At 46.2% G+C, this 18,561-nt stretch overlaps 2 protein-coding genes across 6 annotated transcripts in view; one reads left to right on the top strand and one right to left on the bottom strand.

Annotated features, from left to right (window-relative positions):
- Positions 1-7,009, top strand: part of FGD1 (FYVE, RhoGEF and PH domain containing 1) — a 40,760-nt gene extending 33,751 nt beyond the window's left edge. Inside the window, exons 13-18 of the mRNA XM_028092880.2 lie at positions 2,632-2,662; positions 3,172-3,273; positions 3,629-3,754; positions 3,931-4,092; positions 5,398-5,541; positions 6,084-7,009. Of these exons, the coding sequence (XP_027948681.1) occupies positions 2,632-2,662; positions 3,172-3,273; positions 3,629-3,754; positions 3,931-4,092; positions 5,398-5,541; positions 6,084-6,389 (871 nt within the window). The 3' untranslated portion in view covers positions 6,390-7,009. The remainder of the gene's footprint in view (positions 1-2,631; positions 2,663-3,171; positions 3,274-3,628; positions 3,755-3,930; positions 4,093-5,397; positions 5,542-6,083) is intronic.
- TSR2 (TSR2 ribosome maturation factor) lies at positions 6,684-12,015 on the bottom strand. 5 transcript variants are annotated; one of them, XM_028092885.2, is made up of 6 exons: positions 11,666-11,717; positions 10,456-10,542; positions 10,234-10,339; positions 9,016-9,107; positions 8,266-8,436; positions 6,686-8,036 (listed from the first exon to the last, which is right to left on the bottom strand). In XM_028092885.2, the coding sequence occupies exons 4-6, from the start codon at positions 9,061-9,063 to the stop codon at positions 7,902-7,904; spliced, it is 354 nt and encodes a 117-aa protein (XP_027948686.1). In that variant the 5' UTR covers positions 9,064-9,107; positions 10,234-10,339; positions 10,456-10,542; positions 11,666-11,717; the 3' UTR covers positions 6,686-7,901. The 5 variants fall into 5 exon arrangements, with proteins under 5 accessions (XP_027948682.1, XP_027948686.1, XP_027948684.1 ...); XM_028092881.2 differs by lacking the exons at positions 10,234-10,339; positions 10,456-10,542 and adding an exon at positions 11,919-12,015 and having other exon boundaries at positions 6,684-8,036; positions 11,666-11,801; XM_028092883.2 differs by having other exon boundaries at positions 10,234-10,542.
- Positions 12,016-18,561: the final 6,546 nt, after the last annotated feature.

The raw sequence follows: 18,561 nt of genomic DNA, 5'->3' as shown, positions 1-18,561 counted from the left end.
AGTGTTTTAAATTAATTTTAACTTAAACAATTTAAGTTTAAACTGACTAGTTGAATCCTTAAAACAACCCTTGAAGTAGCTACTGTTACCATCAATCCCATTTCACAGATGGGCAAACTGAGGCACAGAAGAGTTATGTACCTTGCCCAAGATCCTATAGCTAGAAAGGAGCAGAGCTGGAAATCGAGCTTATGCTGCCTTCTGAGGGCCCAAGTGATAGGGAATCAAGGTCAGGATCAGGGCCAGGGCATGGATGCATATGGGTAGATGATCTATTTCTGACAGGCTGCAAGGAAGTGAAAAATGAGAGTCAGAACCCTCATTGCTGGGACTGCATGGAGGCGGAAAAGAGAGATGAGTGTTACCTTTGACGCTCTGGGAGACTGAGAGAGCATCTCCGATGCCCGCAGCCAGGAAACAAGAACAAAGCCAACATTGGGTACATCCAGGAGAGGGCTCAGTAGAACCTGAGTGACAAGTCACATGACTCAGGTCTTCTGCTAGGAGCAAGGGAGGGAGGGGGCTGCTGAGACAATGGAGCCAGAAAGGAGCAGTAAGCAGTGTAGGGTTTCCTCCTAGTGGCAGAGGAAAGGCATGGAGGGTTTGCCTTGCAATTGCTTGTACTGCCCTTACGAAAAATTTCAAATATCCAGAAAAGTAGAAATAGAACAAACACCATATACCTACCATTTGGACAACTGGTGTTCAACCTTGGCAACACAGGAATCAGCTGGGGAGCTTTTAAAAAATAGTTATGTCTGAGGGGCGCCTGGCTAGCTCAGTCAGTTAAAGCATGTGACTCTTGATCTCAGGGTTAGAGGTTCGAGCCCCATGTTGGGTGTAGAGATTACTTAAAAATAAAATCTTTTAAAAAATACCGATGTCTGAAACCCACTCCCAAAGACTGACTGAATTTGTCTGGGGCATAGCCTGAACATGAGGAGTTTTCAAAGCTCCCTTGGTGGTTTTAGTGTGTGCACCAGGGTTTAGAACCACTGACTTAGGAGTCAATTATTGACATTTTGCCATGTATATCTTTGGCTGAACCATTTTAAAGTAAATTAAAGACATGATACTTCACCCCAGGCCTTTCCTCTATTTGCATATATGTGTGTATGTGTATACACACACACACACACACACACACACACGTTTTCTTTCTATATTTTATTATGAAAATATTTCAAAATACAGAAAAGTTTAAAGAATTATACAGCGAACAACTGTAATCCCACCATACAGATTCTACAAGTGTTAACATTGTGCTATATTTACTTTATCACAAATCTATCCTTTTTATCCATCCACCAATCCATCTCGTTTTTCAACATGCATTTCAAACGAAGTTACAGACATCACTACACCTCATCCCTAAAGACTTTGGTGTGCATATTATTACCTAGAGTTCAGTATTTGTTTAATGTCCTCTCCTTTTCTTGAGGTCAAATTTTCACACAGTGAAATGCACAGGTCTTAAGTGTGTACCATCAGTAAGTTTTGACAAATATAAACACTCATGTCACATGTTTTTCAACAAAAATGGAATGCTATGTGTATTTTATATATTTCCACTTAACATAAAGAGCTTTCTATACCACTTAACATACTATATTTCACTTAACATATTATAAGCAGCTTTCTATACCATTTTTGTTGTCTGACAGTAATGATGTACCATCATTTCTTTTTCTTTATCTGATCCCTTGTTGTTGGACACTTAGGCTGCTTCCATTTTTTCATAATAAATAGCATTGCAAACCTAAATATTAACTCCTATCCTTAATTTTTCATGAAGTGGTTCTAAGGAGGTAGTCAGATTTTCGTATTAGAAAAATACTTTTGATGTCTGGTGGGTAGATGTAGAAGGGGATTAGAAGAGGCCAGGCAGGAGTCAGCCAAGAAACTGGGTCCTATTCCTAGTGAGAGGTTTATGGAGCTATCTCAGCACAGAGGCCTTGGAGACTATGGGGCAAAAGGAAGAGGTAACTCGCACTGATTGAGCACCTAGTGGACCAAGGATTGCACTGGGCACTTTACATATCACTTCAGTTACTGCTCAGAACAACCCAGACTGATAATTCTCTCCAGGTAAAATGGAGAAGAAAATGGACTAAAGGAAAACAAGCTGCCCCCCTTTCTCAAATTTGCCATTCCAACAACAGGGAACTATTTATGGTTTCTTGTATGTTCCATACATTTACACACACCTCACCCATAGCCCTCTCTACCAGAGGCCCAGCACCTCCTTGAAGAAACCTTCCTTAACAGCCCCACCCAAACTCCAAGCTGGGGCAGGTCTCTTCTTCGGGGCTTCTCAGCCCTGTTTTCACTCTGTCACAGTGCTGATCCCCTGTATGTCCCTATCTCCCCTCCTAGACCATGAGCTCCTTGAGGACAGGGTCCTCTCTAAGCCCCAGGTTCCTAGCACAGGGTCTGGAAAGTATTAGTAACTGTTGAGTAAATAAACTCAGACAGGCTACATGACTTGCCTAAGGTCACACAATAAGTTAAGGACCAGAGGGTCAAAACCTTGGTCTGTCTGACTCCAAAATACTTAACTCTTTACCACTCCCTTTGCTTTTGGTTGGCCTGCCTAACCCAACATTTTTCTTTCCCCCACCCTTCCCCAAGGACTGAGGAGGAGAAGAAAGACTGGGTCCAGGTAACATCCAAGAAGGCTTTGTGGTAGGGGGCTGGAGGAGTATTAACAGGTGTCCTTGGGGTTGGTTGACTCTCCCCTAAAACTCATATCAGACCAGAATGAGCCTGGACACCTGCTTTCCAACACACTTTTTACCATCCCCATTTTACAGAGAAGCAAGCCGAGGTCCAGGAGTTAAACAGAAACTCACAAATTCTCCCCTTAGAAAGCTGGCTCTGCTGAGGGTGTAACCTCAGTGAGTTAAATCCTGTAAAACCTTGAGCCCAGACTGTGGCCAGGAAGACCTGAGTTTTTTCAACCACTGATCCCCTCCATTTCACAAATTTAAGAACTGAGAACTGGATTTGGGATTGGGCTTGCTCAAGATCATATGCCTAGCAAGGGGCAGAGTTTGGCCTAGAAGCCAACTTTTCCGACTCCAGACTAAGTCACAGGAAGGTGAGGTGAGGGTGGAAGTGGGTGCGTTGTGAGGTGATCTGACCTTTTATTTCTTACAACCTCCTTTATAGGCCATCAACTCCACTCTCCTGAAGCATGAACAGACGCTGGAGACCTTCAAACTGTTGAACTCAACAAACAGGGAAGATGAAGACACACCCCCTAACTCTCCAGTAAGAGTCCCCACCCTCTCCCCCAGCCCTGGGACCCCTTCCAGGCTTCCAAGCCCCCATTTTACTTTGAAATGATTCTTGCCCCTTCCCAGAGAGTAAAGACCAGAGAGACAGTGCATGACCTCAGAAGCACAGTCTTCTTTTGGTATGGCCGCAGAGAAATCACAGGGGAAACTGAGGCCCAGAAAGTAAAAATGACAGTGAGGTAGGGACAGAGCAAGGACTCAAAGGCAGGTCTTCTGAACGTATGTGCTGCCTCCCAATGATGATCCAAGCCTTGGGGCAGAGGGCAGGGGCTGGCTGCACTGGGCTGGGGAGTAGCTATCTCTGACCTGGGACCTGGCCCTCTCTCCAGAACGTGGATCTTGGGAAGCGGGCACCTACACCCATCCGAGAAAAGGAAGTCACCATGTGCATGCGCTGCCAGGAGCCCTTCAATTCCATCACCAAACGCAGGCACCACTGCAAGGCCTGCGGGCATGTGAGTTTTGGCAGGCAGGGGCAGAGCTAGGGAGGGGACAGGCTGGCAGCCCAAAGGCCCACTTCTGAGTGGGTTACCCTCCAAGCGCGGGAGGCCACGAGTCCACTGTGGGAGTTGGTCCACTGAAGGGAAAGACCTGCAGGAACCAGGCTGTTTTTGCCCACTTGCCACCCCAGGTGGTTTGTGGGAAGTGCTCCGAGTTCCGGGCCCGCCTCATCTATGACAACAACCGCTCCAACCGTGTGTGCACGGACTGCTACGTGGCCTTGCATGGGGTGCCTGGGAGCAGCCCGGCCTGCAGCCAGCATACACCCCAGCGCCGGAGGTCTATCCTGGAGGTAAGAGCCAGTCCCCGACTAACACTCCCACGCTGACCACAGAGGCCCCAGCCACCCACCCAGTGTGACTGACGCCTGGGCATCTCTGAAACACTAGGGTGCCATGTGCATCCACTGAGCAAGTGACCCAGGCTCGGAGTGAGTAAAATGAGTGCAAGAGTCAATGAAAGACGAATTTTTATTTAAGTGCTTTAGATGTTTAATCCTCACAGTAACTAATCTATCCATGCTATTACTATCCCTGGGTTACAGATGAGGAAACTGAGACCCAGGGAGTTATTTGCCCAAATTACACAGCCAGCGAGTGGCAGAGCTAGGATGTTTTTTCAATTAACAAATAATCTTTTCTTATTACAAAGTAGGATATGTGCACTGAAGAAAATTAAGACAATATAAACAGAAATAATAAAAACACCATATTCCTTTTACCCACTAGATTACTACTATTAATAGCTGTGCTATAGCATGTACACACATTTTTGGTTTTAACCAAATTGAGGTATTTATTTTATTTAACAAAGAATGCTTGCTCTGGGGGCGCCTGGGTGGCTCAGTCAGTTAAGTGGTCGGCTCTTGATTTCAGCTCAGGTCATGATCTCAGGGTCCTGAGATCGAGCCCTGTGGTGAGTTCCTCACTCGGCGGGGAGTTTGCTTGAGGCTTCTCTCCCTCTCCCTCTGCCCCCTAACTCCCGCTTGCGTGCACGTGCACTCGCTCTCTCTCTCAAATAAATCTTTTTTAAAAAAAGAATGCTTACTCTGTGCCAGGCACTATTCTGAGCATTTTGCATACATTAACTCATTTAATCCTTACAATGGACCTGTGTGTTCTCCTTCTAAGTCAATACATTTTCATCTCGAGCTGGGATTCTGAGCCAGACTGCCTTACCCAGCTTCCCAGTCCTCTTCACCACAATGCTAGGTTGCCTCTTGCTAAATGTAAGGCATGGATGTATGATGGAAGATGACGAACAGGGGAGGTGTAAAAGGCCTAAGTGACTTGAGGAATGCGTGGCTGATGGAAGAATGCCTGCCCGGCAACCAGGTGCCCCTGCTGAGACACCCCCCCCCCACCAACTCTTCGGAGGCAGCAGCCATGGCAGTTCAGCAGACAAGCCTGGCTTTTGGTCTCCAGTCTCACTCACTGGGGGGGGCGGGGGGGGCAAGGGGCACTGGACAAATCCCTCCTGCCATCTGAGCTTCAGCTTCATCAATCCATCAATCCCTATGCTGAGGGGGTGTCAAAGCCAAGAGGAGCCAAGCCAGGCCTTCTATCGACACTGATGTCCCCCATGTCTCTGGCCACAGAAACAGGCCTCAGTGGCTGCGGAGAACAGCGTCATCTGCAGCTTCCTACATTACATGGAGAAAGGTGGCAAAGGCTGGCATAAGGCATGGTTCGTGGTCCCTGAGAACGAACCCTTGGTGCTGTACATCTACGGAGCCCCTCAGGTGTGCATCCTATTCCTTCAGGTCCTTCCCGCTGCCTGGCAAAACCAGGCTGTTCCTCCTCCCCTTCGGTCCTTGACCTCTCCTTGGCCTTGGGGGATTGGGTAAGGCTAAGGGGAAATCAGAACCCCTACCCTTGTGAGACAAAGACCAAGTAGAGACGAGGAGTGACTGGGCCAACATGTGTAGGGAAAAGCGGGGTGAGCTGGCAGAGCTAGTTTCCTGGAGGAAGCCAGAGTGGAGGTTAGGCACTGCTAGCTCCAGTTGGAGCAGGGAAGAACATGTAAGTGGAGGCAACAGCCGAGACAAAGGCCTGCAAACATTATTGGGTATGTGCTAAAGAGACGAGCCCAACTGGTTTTGGTTGTGGGAGGAAACAGGTATTTGAACTAGCCTGCATGCTAGTTGCCTCAGCTGACATTTTTCTATTGCTATCAGTGGAGCCACGGAAGGTTCCTGAGCAGGGGAAGGAAAAGAAGGGTTCAGCAGATGCAAAACTAGTGAGAAGCCTGGACTCGTGACCCCAGCTCTGTCCTGTTCCCTAGGATGTGAAAGCCCAGCGCAGCTTGCCCCTCATTGGCTTTGAGGTGGGACCTCCTGAGGCAGGGGAGCGGCCTGACAGAAGGCACGTCTTCAAGATCACCCAGAGCCACCTGAGCTGGTACTTCAGCCCCGAGACAGAGGAGCTGCAGCGGCGCTGGATGGCAGTGCTTGGTCGGGCAGGCCGTGGGGACACGTTCTGCCCAGGGCCCACACTGTCTGAGGACAGGGAGATGGAGGAGGCACTGGTGGCAGCTTCAGGAGCCACTGCTGAACCCTCCGAAGCCCCCCAGACCCGAGACAAGACCTAGAGGGTTTGGGAGGAACTGGGGCCCCCTGCCCCACACCCTAGCTGCCCATGTCCAGTTGGGGGGCCCCAGCCCCCTCCCTCCCAGCTCAGTCAATACTTGAACTCCCATCGTGGGCACTTTCAATCCCCAGTGCTGGGTCTTGGGTTTTTTTAATTCATCTTTTCACAAAACATGGGCTTTAAAAAAAATTCCTACAGTGATGTTAATTTTTTTAAAATCCCTGTCCCCAGGAAGGGTGGGAGCTGTTGCTAGACCCCCCCCCCGGACTTAGGCCATTTTGTCCCCCATCCCCTCAACACCCTACAGATCCTGCCTCCACCCAATTCCCCCCAAAGCACTGGAGGCAGGAGATCTGGATTCAAGTGCCAGCTCTGCCACTGACCCTACGGCCCTGGCCCAGCCCTGCCCCCTCCGCCAGTGTCTTTACACGTTACATGGGGCAGGGACCAGACCCCTCCTGCCTCTCCCATGGCTTACAGCTTCCACCCGGCCCCAAGGCTACCCAGTATTTTATCGTCCAGACCCATGGCAGGGCCACAGGGCAGGACAGGGGAATGGGGGGGAGGACAATGGATACTCTTTTGTTTTGTTGTTTTTTTAAAGAAAAATACAGTTTATTTCGGGCTTATGGAAACTTTCAGAGTGCTGCTGTGTTCCATCTGTCCATCTGTTTGTTTGAAGTAACAGGCTGTGAGGGTGTGCCCAGAAACTGCTCCCCTGTGGAGCTCTGAAGCCCGGCTCCTGAAAGGCTGATTCCAAGGCTCTTCACGGGTCAAGTCACAGATTAAACAATAAGGTACTATTCATTGAGGTTTTAAGCCTCATCCCAGGATTTGGATAAGTGTACAGAAAGAGATTGGAGGAGCCAGAAAACAAAGCCCAGGTCCCCCAAGCTCACCACCTAGCTAAAGTGTTAGATTTCCTGAAGGAACCCAGGGCTGGAGGCTAAGCTGCAGAAAGGGAGTGTTCCTGGGAGGTTCCAATTTCTGGCCAGGGGTACAGAGCTGCTGTGTGTGTGTATGGGCGGGGGGAGAAGAAAGAGAGGTACCACAGCTATTTTCGTTCACATCTTCGACTCATCTCGCTTCTGGTTTGCAAGTTCATCTTACCCTTCCTGACCCAGCAGGGCTATTGGTTCTCCTGCTGGCCCTCTCCCTTCACAGATCCACCTGGCCCCTGTCAACCAGTGTTTAGCTTCTCCTCCAGTCATGCCCTCACCCACTCATCCCTCCCTCTTCACACTGACCGCACCTGAGAGGCAATGTGCTGGGAAACCAGGCCTCATCGTGCAGATAGTAACTTAAGGCCCAAGGGGATGTGGTGAACCAGGTCACACTACCTCGAGAGCAAGGACCCTAGCGCTCTTCTTCCCCTGGAGGAAACTGGACAGGGGAACAGGAAGAGGCTGGAGATAGGGCAACCAGTCCAGGAGTCCAGAACCCTCCCCCAAACCCCTACAGACAAGTCTCAAAACAACTAGCAAGCAAGGGCCCAAACCATTTCCAGCCCCACTCATTTCTTTCTCCGGACAATGGTCCAGCCATCCTCCACTATATCCTCTTCTTTAATAGTCTGGGAGTCTGGACCAGAGGATTCAGGCTGGGGGCAAACCCCATCTGTAGCTGCCCCATCATTCGTAGCTGTGACCTGGAGGAGAAATACAGGAAAGAGCTAAATACAACACCCGCTGGCTGTGGCCACTGGAGACCCAGGCTCTCTTCCCAGCTTTGCCAGGACTGGCTGTGAGACCTTAAGAAAGTTCCCTGCCCTCTCTGGATAGTATACCCCGCCCCCCATCATTTCCCTATGAAACTAGCTGATTTCCCAGAAAACTGAAGATATCTGCATCTCCCCACCCAAGGGGCACCCCTTTCACCTCCATCTCCTCCACGCTGTCCGCATCATCTTCATCCGTTTCTCTGGCTGTTGTAACTGCAGTGGCTCTGACCCTGCACTTTCTTTGGGTGATGTGAGAGGCCATCTCCTTCAGAGCAGCCCCATCACCCCTCTGGAAGTGGTAGAACATGGTCTGCAGCTGCTGGCTCACCTACCAAGAAAACATTCAACCAGCTTGGATTTCCTAGAGAACCTACAATACAACCAGCACGTGTTTGCAGCAAGAGTAGGGAGGGGTTTGGGATTTTCCAGAAGAGAATGGGGCTTTTTCTTCCCCAAGGAGTTCACTAATGAAGGAACCATGTATGAAAGACTCAGGTAAGAGCCTAAAGTACGGAAGGAGAGCTTCCTAGCAAGGAAGGCACTAGAACTCGGTTTGAAAGACAGAAGAGGTAAAAGAGAAGGCAATCCCAGCAGGAACTGATGGGGAGAAATGTTAACCAGAAGAGGGGTGGAAATGTACCTGGCCTGCCCTGCCCTTGGGATGGGGGTGAAGAACGGACCTGGCTGAGAATGTTGTATGGAGAGAAATAAAAAAGAAGAGGCAGAGTTTGGAAAGACCTGGGAAGACGAGACTTTTCCCTTTAGGCAAAAGGGAGTCACAGAAGGTTCTTGTGCAGGACTCAAGAAAAGAATGGTTAGACCCAAGAGTCTTGGCCTAAAAACAGACAGTTAGGGAGAAGAAAGACTGCGGGCAGGGAAATGGCAGTTATGTCCACGATATGCTCACCTGGGGCAGACTCCCATCCTCCACAACTGTATCAAATTCGTTCGTCATGAGCTCCCCGAGGAAATCCTCCACCTCATCTAGCTCCAAGTCAGCTGAGTAGGAAAGCAAAGACCAGCCAACTGAATCACTCCGGCCCACTACTATTCAATACCTACTTGGTGAGTCCACATGTGATTGGTGGGTAAAGGCCCAAACAGCAAGCCTTTTATTCACTGTAGTGCTCTGTACTCCAGGTTTTTACGTGATTTTTAAAAACCCACCAAACACCCACTAAATATAAATACCTAATATCCAATCTCCTGCGTCCTACCAAACCCTCTTATTCCCACAGCATCCCGACCACACTCACCCTCTTTCATCTGACCTATTTTAACTGGCCTCCTCTCTGTGACCTTGAGCAAGTTACTTATCTCTGTGCCTGTTATCTCATCTGCAAAGTGGGGCTAATGGTGACCTTCTTGGAGGTCTGTTATGAGGAGTCCCCTAAATAATGCCTAACATAGGAGAGACCCATAATCCATGTTAATCTCCATCACTCAAGGGCTGAAGTTTCTGAAATGTAGGAACCCTTCACAACTGTGGCTCCACTGAACGGGACAGGTAAGAAAAAATGGATGTTATGTACTTTGAATGATGAAATCATCACAGCCTTCCCATCAACATCCTATTGTGTGATTTTTGGCTAATCCCTCCCCTCTAGGCTTCAGTTACCTTCTGGGCCCATGCTCTACTTTTTCTGAATTAGAGAATTACTCAAGAGAGTCTTCCACAAAGCTCCTCACTCTCCCTTCCCTCTGGGAGAGCTCAATTCACTCCCTTGACTTTCCTTACTACTCTCATCTAATATCCCCCAAAGCTGTCTCCAACCCAGACTACACTCTACCTGTTTCACAGATGCCTCAGGCCCTCCATCTCCAAAGCCAAACTCATCACCTTACCCTTCAAACCTACTTCTCGTCCTCCAGGGTTCCTCTATTCCATGAAAGGCACCTAATCCACCCAGCGACTCAAACCAGAAACCTGCCTCCTTTTCCCTCCCTCTTCACAGCCAAACAATCTCCAAGGCCCTAATCCATTGCTACTGCCACTGCCCTAGTTCGGGCCTCATTATTTTCTAGACAGAAATAACCTTCTCATGAGTCTTTCCCTCTCCAGTCCATGCTCCATACGTATTATTTTCTGAACTTTCTAGTCAACAAATCCCATCCCATTACTCACCTTAAAAAGGGCCCATGAATTTTTAATCACCTACAGCAGTGTTTCATATCCTGCTTTTCAGAAATAGCTGTCCTGCTGGTTTTTAACGGAAGCTATCCATAGAAAGCTAATGGGAAACAGAGGAAAAGAGGCTTCTTTTTTGTGGTTCTCATCTTTATCCAAGCTTGTATTATGTTAATGATTATTATGACTCTTAAGGAGGAGCTGAAAAAAAGTTCTTACATTAATTCGACTGGAGAAGCTTTTTCTTCACTGAGGACCAGTTCACAGAACTAGTCTTCCACAGCCTACGTTTTGGCAAATGCTGGCCTAACAGACAAAACCAAAGGCATGTAAGGTCTTCCATATCTTAACCTCTTCCCGGGGTCTCTCCACCTCCCCAGCTTCATTCTCAACCACTCCTACCCTTCTTACACCCACAAGTGCACACACACACCCTTACTCCAATACTGAGCTCCCTGCCACTTTCCAAATGTAACACATAATCTTCTCATACCACAGAACTTATTTGTTCTCTCTCTGTCTCTCTATCTCTCTCTGTCTCCCCCACCTAGTTAACTCCTTTTCATCCCCTAAGACTCAATCCAATCACTACCTCCCTGAACAATCTCCAAAAGAAGCCTCCTCAGTCTCAGGCTACCCAAGCACCCTGAGCTCCTCCTTATTAGAACATCTATCACCGCGAGTGTAAATGCCTACTTACTTAAGTGGATCCATCACTAGATGGTAAACTTCCTTGAGAGAACTCTGCCTAATGTCATCCCCAAGACTAAATACCTGAATAAAGACTTTTGTAAAAATCTTAATATGCAAAAGACCCTCTACAGGGTCCCCTATTCTTACATGACCTTCAAGACACATCAAAGGCGTAGATCTTTGCTGTCCAAAAAACCAAATGCGGTTATTGAGCACTCAGAATGTGGCTAGGCCAAACTGCGAACGTGCTAAAATTGTAAAATACCCACCAGATTTTGAAAACTTAATACGAAAAAGGGATGTAAAATATCTCATTAGTAATCTTTTATACCGATTACCTGCTGAAATATTTTACATATATTCAGTTCAGTAACATTAATTTCATCTGCTTTTTACTTTGTTGAAGCGGCTGCTCGAAAAATTTAAATGACATGATGTGATTCGCATTGTATTTTTATTGGACAGTGCTGAGATGGGTACTTTAATATCCATTTTAGGAATTAGGAAACGGAGTCTCAGGTAAAATAACTTGTCCAGAGTGATACCGCGGGTCAATGGCACAGCCTGTAAGGCATCAGAACTCAAGATTCTGACTCCCAAAGCCTGTATTCATTCTACTTCGACCTTAGTTAGGTACCATCCCACAACTGTTCAAGCGGAAGTGCGCGCTCCCCAGGACCCGCCTCCTCCTCCCCACGCCCCCACAGACAGGTCGCAGCGCCTCACATTCACTCACCATTGCGGAAAAAGTACTCCTCTACTGCACCCCCCAGCCACTCGGCCTTCTCCTGGCTGTGCACGCCCCCGAAACCATTCTCCACAGCGATCTGCGAACATAGGCCCGAGCCCACCACGTCAGCCTGGAAGCCAGCCTGGGGAGGTGTAGGGTTGGCTGTTTATGCGGCCCGGTGGAGCCTCAGGCGCGTTGTCCAGCCAACTCCTGTTCTGCCCCAGACCCTAACCTTTATCCTAGCCGTGGCCCCACTCACCTGCAAGGCCGGCCAGGCTTCCAGCGCCGCGCGGACGCCAGCCCCGAAGAGCGCCCGCGAATCTTCCCCAGCTCCTGCCATCATCCGGCCTCCGACCACGCGCTGCCCAGGAGGCCCAATCGCTGCGCAGCACGGCCCAGGCGGAAGGAGCCGAAAGCCGAACCTGAGAACGCCGATGTGCCTTTCCGCTGACCGGGCAGCAAGACTAGAGCAATAGAAAGGTCTGTCAGAGCAATGGATGACATCACCTCGGTTACGCCTATGTAATAAACCAAAGGAAGCCAGGAGTGGAGGTCGCGCGGGGCGATGGGTTCTTGAAAAATGTGGGGAACTTAATAAAGACACAGATTCCAGGCCTTGGGACAGAGGACTCAACCTCAGGGAGCGTCGCCTTAAAATCTGCATTTAAAAAAAAAGCATCCTAACACCCATAGGACACTGCACCCAAAAGCAACAACAGAATATACATTTTTCTGAAGTGCACCTGGAACTTTCTTCACGACAGACCAAATGCTAAGTCATAAAGCAGGCCTCAGCAGACTTAAAGGGATCGAAATCATACAAAGTTCGTTGTCCCACCACAATGGAGTGAAATTAAAAATCAATAACAAAGAAATTTGTGAAATTCACAAATATGTGGAAATTAACACACTTCTAAATAACAAATGGGTCAAAGAAAAAATCATGAGGGAAACTGGAAAACAAATGGAAAGGAATAAAAATGAAAGCACAGCACACCAAAATTTATGAAATGCAACTAAAACAATGCTTAAAGTGAATTTTATAGCTATAAACACCCATATTTAAAAAGAAGAAAGATCTCAAATTAATAACCTAACTTTTCACCTTAGGAAACGAAAAAGAAGAACAAAGTAATCCCAAAGCAAGCAGAAGGACGGAAATAATAAAGATTGGACAGAAAATACATGGAATAGAAAACAAAAGCAGTAGAGAAAATCAGTGAAACAAAAGTTGGTTATTTGAAAAGATCAACAAAATTGACAAATTTTTAGCTAGGTTGGCTAAGTAAAAAAGAGAGAAGACTCAAATTACTGAAATCAGGAATGAAAGAGGTGACATCACTACGAACTAGCCAAAAAAGACTACATATTGTATGATACCATTTAATATGAAATGTACAGAATAGGCAAACCTACAGAGATAGAGAATAGGTTAATGGGTTGCCAGGGTCTTGGGGAGGGGGGGAAATGGCGTTTCTTTGGGGGGAGATGAAGATGTTCTAAAATTAGATGTGTGATGGTTGCTGTTGGGGGCTGAGTTGTGTGTCATCCCCTCCATTCATATGTTGAAGAGCTAACCCCCAATACCTCAGAATGTGACTGTATTTGGAGACAGAGCCTCTAAAGAGGTAAATAAGGTAAAATGAGGCCTTAGAGGTACACGCGAATCCAATATGATGGGTGTCCTCAAAGGAAAAGGAGATAGGGCATAGAGACACAAGATGCACAGAGAAATGACTCTGTAAACACTGAAGGTAGACATCTGCAAGCCAAAGAGAAAGGCCTCAGAAGAAACCAAACCTGCTGACACCTTGATCTTGAAGCTCGAGAAGTTCGAGAAAATAAATTTCTGTTGTTAAAGCCACCAGTCTGTGGTACTTTGTTATGGCAGCCCTAGCAACCTAATACAGTTGCACAACACTGTAAATATACTAAAAACCACTGAATTTTACACTTTACATGGGTGAAATTTATGATACATAAATAATATCTCAATAAAGCTGTTCTTAGAAAAATAGCATAGGTGCTTTCCTCTCACAGCATGGATTGCAAACTTTGGACTAGACCATGTTAACAAACAGTACGGAAACTTCTGTGCCTGGGCCTGTGCTGAATGCTGCTGGGTCACGAATGGGGTTTGATCAAATGCCTAAGGAGTTTACAGTCTGTCATGCAAGACTGGCCAAGGACCCTAGAGAATGATCTGTGCTTCTGGGTGAATCTAGGTGTTAAAGGGCTGAAGCAGATAGAATTTTGCAAACTGTCTTTAAGAGAAATAGTACAAATTAGGTATGAAAGTATTGCTTTATTTTTATAAAAGAAATCACAAATGTTACAAATTACAAAAATTTTTAAAAACTGACAAATACCATAAACATTCTCAAACCCCCCAAATAAAATATTTTTATCAATTTTTTGACTCGCCTCTCCACTAATTTTTTTAAATATCTTATTTATTTATTTGACAGAGAGAGAGCACAAGCAGGCTGAGCAGCAGAGGGAGAGGGAGAAGCAGGCTCCCCCCCCCCCCCCGCCCCCGAGCAAGGACCCCTGTGGGGCTCCATCCCAGGACCCTGGGATCATGACCTGAGCCGAAGGCAGCTGCTTAACCAACTGAGCCACCCAGGCGCCCCATCTCCCCTAATTTTTGCTTTGGTTATGAGCTCCTTGATACCCTCTTCTAAAGAATGCGACAATTGTTTTATAATAACATTTTCTAGAGAGAATACAAAGAATTCAGTTGAATTCAATGTCATTCAGGTGATACAAATTTTTGTTATTGGTAGTTTAGAAAAGTTTTGACTTCACAATTTGTTATTAGTAAGGTAAATTTTAAGATTGTTGTTAAATTTGGGGGAACCTCTATCTAGTTTTTTTTACATGTGAGCTATAAAATTTCAGGGTATTTTAACTGTTCTTGTGCAGTGACAAATCTTAAATGCTCTTCAAATTGACAGCACTCAATTATCAGGGACTCGGAAGTAGCCTGTGTAAGCATGGGGTGCTGAGGCTTAAGCTTTACTAGTTCTATAATAAATCCATCTCTGTGCAGATTTAGAGAAGGGAGCACAGGGGCTCATGAGAGTCCAGCAGAGGGGGCCCCTGACCCAGCCTCGGGGCTTGTGGCAGGCTCTCAGAGATGATGCTTGAGCTGATTCTTAGAAGTTTGAGTGGAATTTTGCCAGGTGGTGGGATGTGTTACTAAAAAAAAAGAGAGAGAAAGAGACTTTCATGCTGAAGAAACAATGTATATACAAAGACACAAAGGTAGAAAACAGCATGGTGTGTAATGATAACCATGAGCATTCCCAGGCTGATAACTTCAGGAGGCATGAACTCCTACAGAACTATTGAGACTCATTCCAACAGACTCAGCAACTTAAATTGAGTTCAAAGAAGCCCAAACAAAGATACTGAGACTAATCACCTCTGCATGAGTTTCCAGGGTCTAAGGCCCCAAATGTACATGGAGAGAGTAGGTAAGATGCTGGTCACCAGTTCCAGTGTGTTGTGGAGGTTTTTCCCACACCACCAAGTAATTCTGACATCAGCTGTGTGTCTTCCAATTCAACTCACTTCTGATACTGCCTACCTGGAGATAGCCTCTGATCCCACAGGTTAAAGGTTCAGTCTTACAAAACTGCCCCCCCCCCACCCACACATCACATGCCAAACACAAGAGCAGGTTGTCACCTGCGCTTCTGACCAAAGGGCTACATATGGGAGGGCACAACAACCCCCTCCTCAGGTTCATTTAATTTGCTAGAGTGGCTCACAGAACTCAGAGAAACATTTTACTTACTAGATCATCAGTTTAGGGACACCTGGCTGGCTCAGTCAGAAGATCATGTGACTCTTGATCTTGGGGTCATGAGTTGGAGCCCCACACTGGGTGTAGATAGATAGATAGATAGATAGATAGATAGATAGATAGATAGATAGATAAATTAACTAAAGTTTAGATTATTGGTTTATTATAAAAGGATATAAGTCAGGAACAGCCAGATGGAAGAGATGCATACTGCAAAGTGTGTGGGAAGGAGCAAGGAGCTTCCATGCTCTCTGTGAATCTCCCTGTGATCATCAACCCAGAGGCTCTCTGACAGGGTTTTTATGGAGGCTTCATTACATAAGCATGATCGGACATTGGTGATTTGTTGTTGGTGTTGTTTAGCTTTTATTTCATAATCATAAACTTCACTCTGCAATCCAACTAGACTTGGAGTAAGGAAAATATGGAACCCAGAGAACTGCAGCAAGAGCACAAAGATTATAGGATATTTCGAGCAGATGGAGGTGAAGGGGTGCTCTCCTGAGCTACAGAAGGAATGGTCTGGAGGTTAAGATAAAACACAAGTTAAATTTATTATATTTGTCCACAGTCAGCAATGGTGATCTTCTTGCTGGTCTTGCCATTCCTGGTCCCAAAGCACTCCATGGCTTCCACAAGATTCATGCCCTCATTCATCTTGGCAAAGACCACATGCTTGCCATCCCACCACTCAAGTGTTGGCAATGCAGATGAAAAACTGGCAACTGTTCATGTTGGGTCCAACATTTGCCATGGACAAGATGCCAGGACCCATATGCTTCATGATGAAACTCTCATCATCAAATTTTCCCCATAGATGGACTTGCCACCGGTGCCATTATGGCGTGTGAAGTCACCACCCTGGCACAGAAATCCTAGAATAATCCTGTGAAAGCAGGAACCTTTATAACCAAATCCTTTCTTCCCAGCACTCAGAGCATGAAAGTTTTCTGCTGTCTTTGGAACTTTGTCTGCAAAGAGCTGCAATCTGTTAAAACAGATTTATGGATTAGATGAGCAGTCACTTCTTGGTTTCCAGGTCCCTTACCTTGAAGGACATGCAGCCCAAGGGCTCACTATCCATGGCAATGTGCACAGTGAGGTTTACCATGGCTGGTGGCATGGGAGGCTCCAGGGCAGTGGTGTCTGCAATGCCTTTGGTGATTGAATTCAACCTCCAGCCCCTCTCCCCTCCCAAGAAGACTGAAACTTCCAAACTTCTAATCACAAGGTTGGCTCTATAGGCAACCAGCCCCCATCCTTTGTTACCTAGGGGCTTTCCAAAAGTCACCTCACTAACATAACAATAGATACCTTTTAACATTCTCATCACTTAGAAGGTTACAAAGATTTTAGGAGCTCTGTGCCAGGAACAGTGTCAAAGACCAAGTATATATTTATTCTGAATCACAATATCACAGTAGGTCTTCTAGAAATAACTACACTTGGAGCCCCACTCTGGGCTCCAACAAACCAAGACCTCAGAATGAACCCTGAGATTTAGCCTTGAAACTGAAGTCCAGGGTTGAGTATACTAAGTGACAGACTTTACCTTTTCTGTGCCTTGAACCCATTTGGCAATCTGGTGAAGCCAATATGTCCCTTCCCAAATTAATGTTTTTAAATGCATAAAATAAAACCTAGGTTACAAAGGAAACCAATTATATTAAAATATAGTTATCAAAACATTACAAAAATTAATTGTAATACACATGTTTCTTTATTAATGCCTTAAATACAATGCTCTACTAGCAGGTTAGCAGTTAAGTGACTACTGTGATTTCAAATTAATGATGATTGTAAATAACATTTTAAGAGATCTGCTATTAGGGGTGCCTGGGTGGTGCAGTTAAGCGTCTGATCTTGGTTTTGCTCAGGTCATGATCTCAGGGTCGTGAAATTGAGCCCTGCATTGGGCTCCTGCTGAGCGTGAAGTCGGCTCAAGATTCTCTCTCCCTCTCCCTCTGCCCTCCCCCTCTATAAAGTAAACAAATAAATCTTTCTTTAAAAAAATTCTGCTATGAAAAATATGTGTGTTGGTGACAAATTAGTATTACTGCTAATACTACTGTGGTTGGTTGCCTACATTTATTATTGAAAGAAATGCCTAATTTCATTGGAGGTTAGTGAAAATAAGATGTATTTTTTCACATCTAAATTCACACTCAGTTCTATGCATGACACTTACTCTACTCCTACTCTAGACCTTATTCTAGAGTGTACATTTCAGGCTAGAGTAAGCCTTCAGATGAAGAGGACCAGATTGATGTGGTAAAGACTGAACTCCCAAAACCTAAGCCTAAACTCAATTCCCAACATGAGACCTGAGACTAAGCTCCAAGATTAAAACACAGATTGAGTTGCCAAACTGAACTGCTAGTGTCTAAATGCAGCAGGTGCTTCCAGATGGAAATTTTTCATACTTGAACCCAGCCTGGAATCCCAAGACAGAGCCCACCAGACAGAGATCCCCAGGTGAGGTCATCATACTGAGATTCCCTAGGTTTGGCTCCTCAAGCTAAAATATCCTGGACTGAACTCCAAAAATCTGATTGTCCCAAAGCAGGCCAGACCCAGCCACCCAGACTGAGCCTTGAGCCGGGCAATCACTTGGTGAGAGGCTCAGTCATATCTTAGACCAAAAATCAGGCTTCCCTATTGAATCCTTGGGTGTTTCAAGAGTGAACTGTCAATGTTTAAGCCTTCAAAGTCATGTCCCCATAATGAGCTTCTAGGCAGAGGCATGGGATTGAGATCCTAAATTTAGCTCCTTGAAGGAGGACAAGGATGATTATCTGGAAGTGGGCCAAGGCTGAGTTCCCAAAAGGACCCCTCACATGCTGAGGCCACAGATACATCTCCTCACTGTAAGTACAAAGTGAGCCCATGTTCTGAAACAAGTTCCTCCAGAATGAAAACCTAATGTCTGAGCCCCCAGTTAATGTGCCCAGAATGAGCCCTAGAGGGACTCCCCAGAAAGAACCACCAGTATGTATCCAATGGTAGCCATGAGAAAGCATCTCATAGACTTTTTATTTTTTTATTTTTTAAAAGATTCTATTTATTTGAGAGAGACAGAGACAGAGAGAGC

This window comes from Eumetopias jubatus, unplaced genomic scaffold (genome assembly GCF_037043125.1).
Source record: "Eumetopias jubatus isolate StellerSeaLion01/CBP00866 unplaced genomic scaffold, mEumJub1_p1.0 scaffold_11, whole genome shotgun sequence".
Classification (NCBI taxonomy): domain Eukaryota; kingdom Metazoa; phylum Chordata; class Mammalia; order Carnivora; family Otariidae; genus Eumetopias; species Eumetopias jubatus.
The sequence above is the reverse complement of the archived record's forward strand: the minus strand, read 5'-3'. Positions and strand labels throughout refer to the sequence as shown.

Bases quoted from the DNA above. Each gene is read 5' to 3' on its own strand.
- TSR2 (XM_028092881.2), bottom strand. From the start codon at position 12,002: ATGATGGCAGGAGCTGGGGAAGATTCGCGGGCGCTCTTCGGGGCTGGC. The intron at 11,802-11,918 runs GTGAGTGGGGCC...ACACCTCCCCAG, and splicing joins AAGCCTGGCCGGCCTTGCAG to GCTGGCTTCCAGGCTGACGT. The intron at 8,437-9,015 runs GTGAGCATATCG...TTTTCTTGGTAG, and splicing joins AGGATGGGAGTCTGCCCCAG to GTGAGCCAGCAGCTGCAGAC.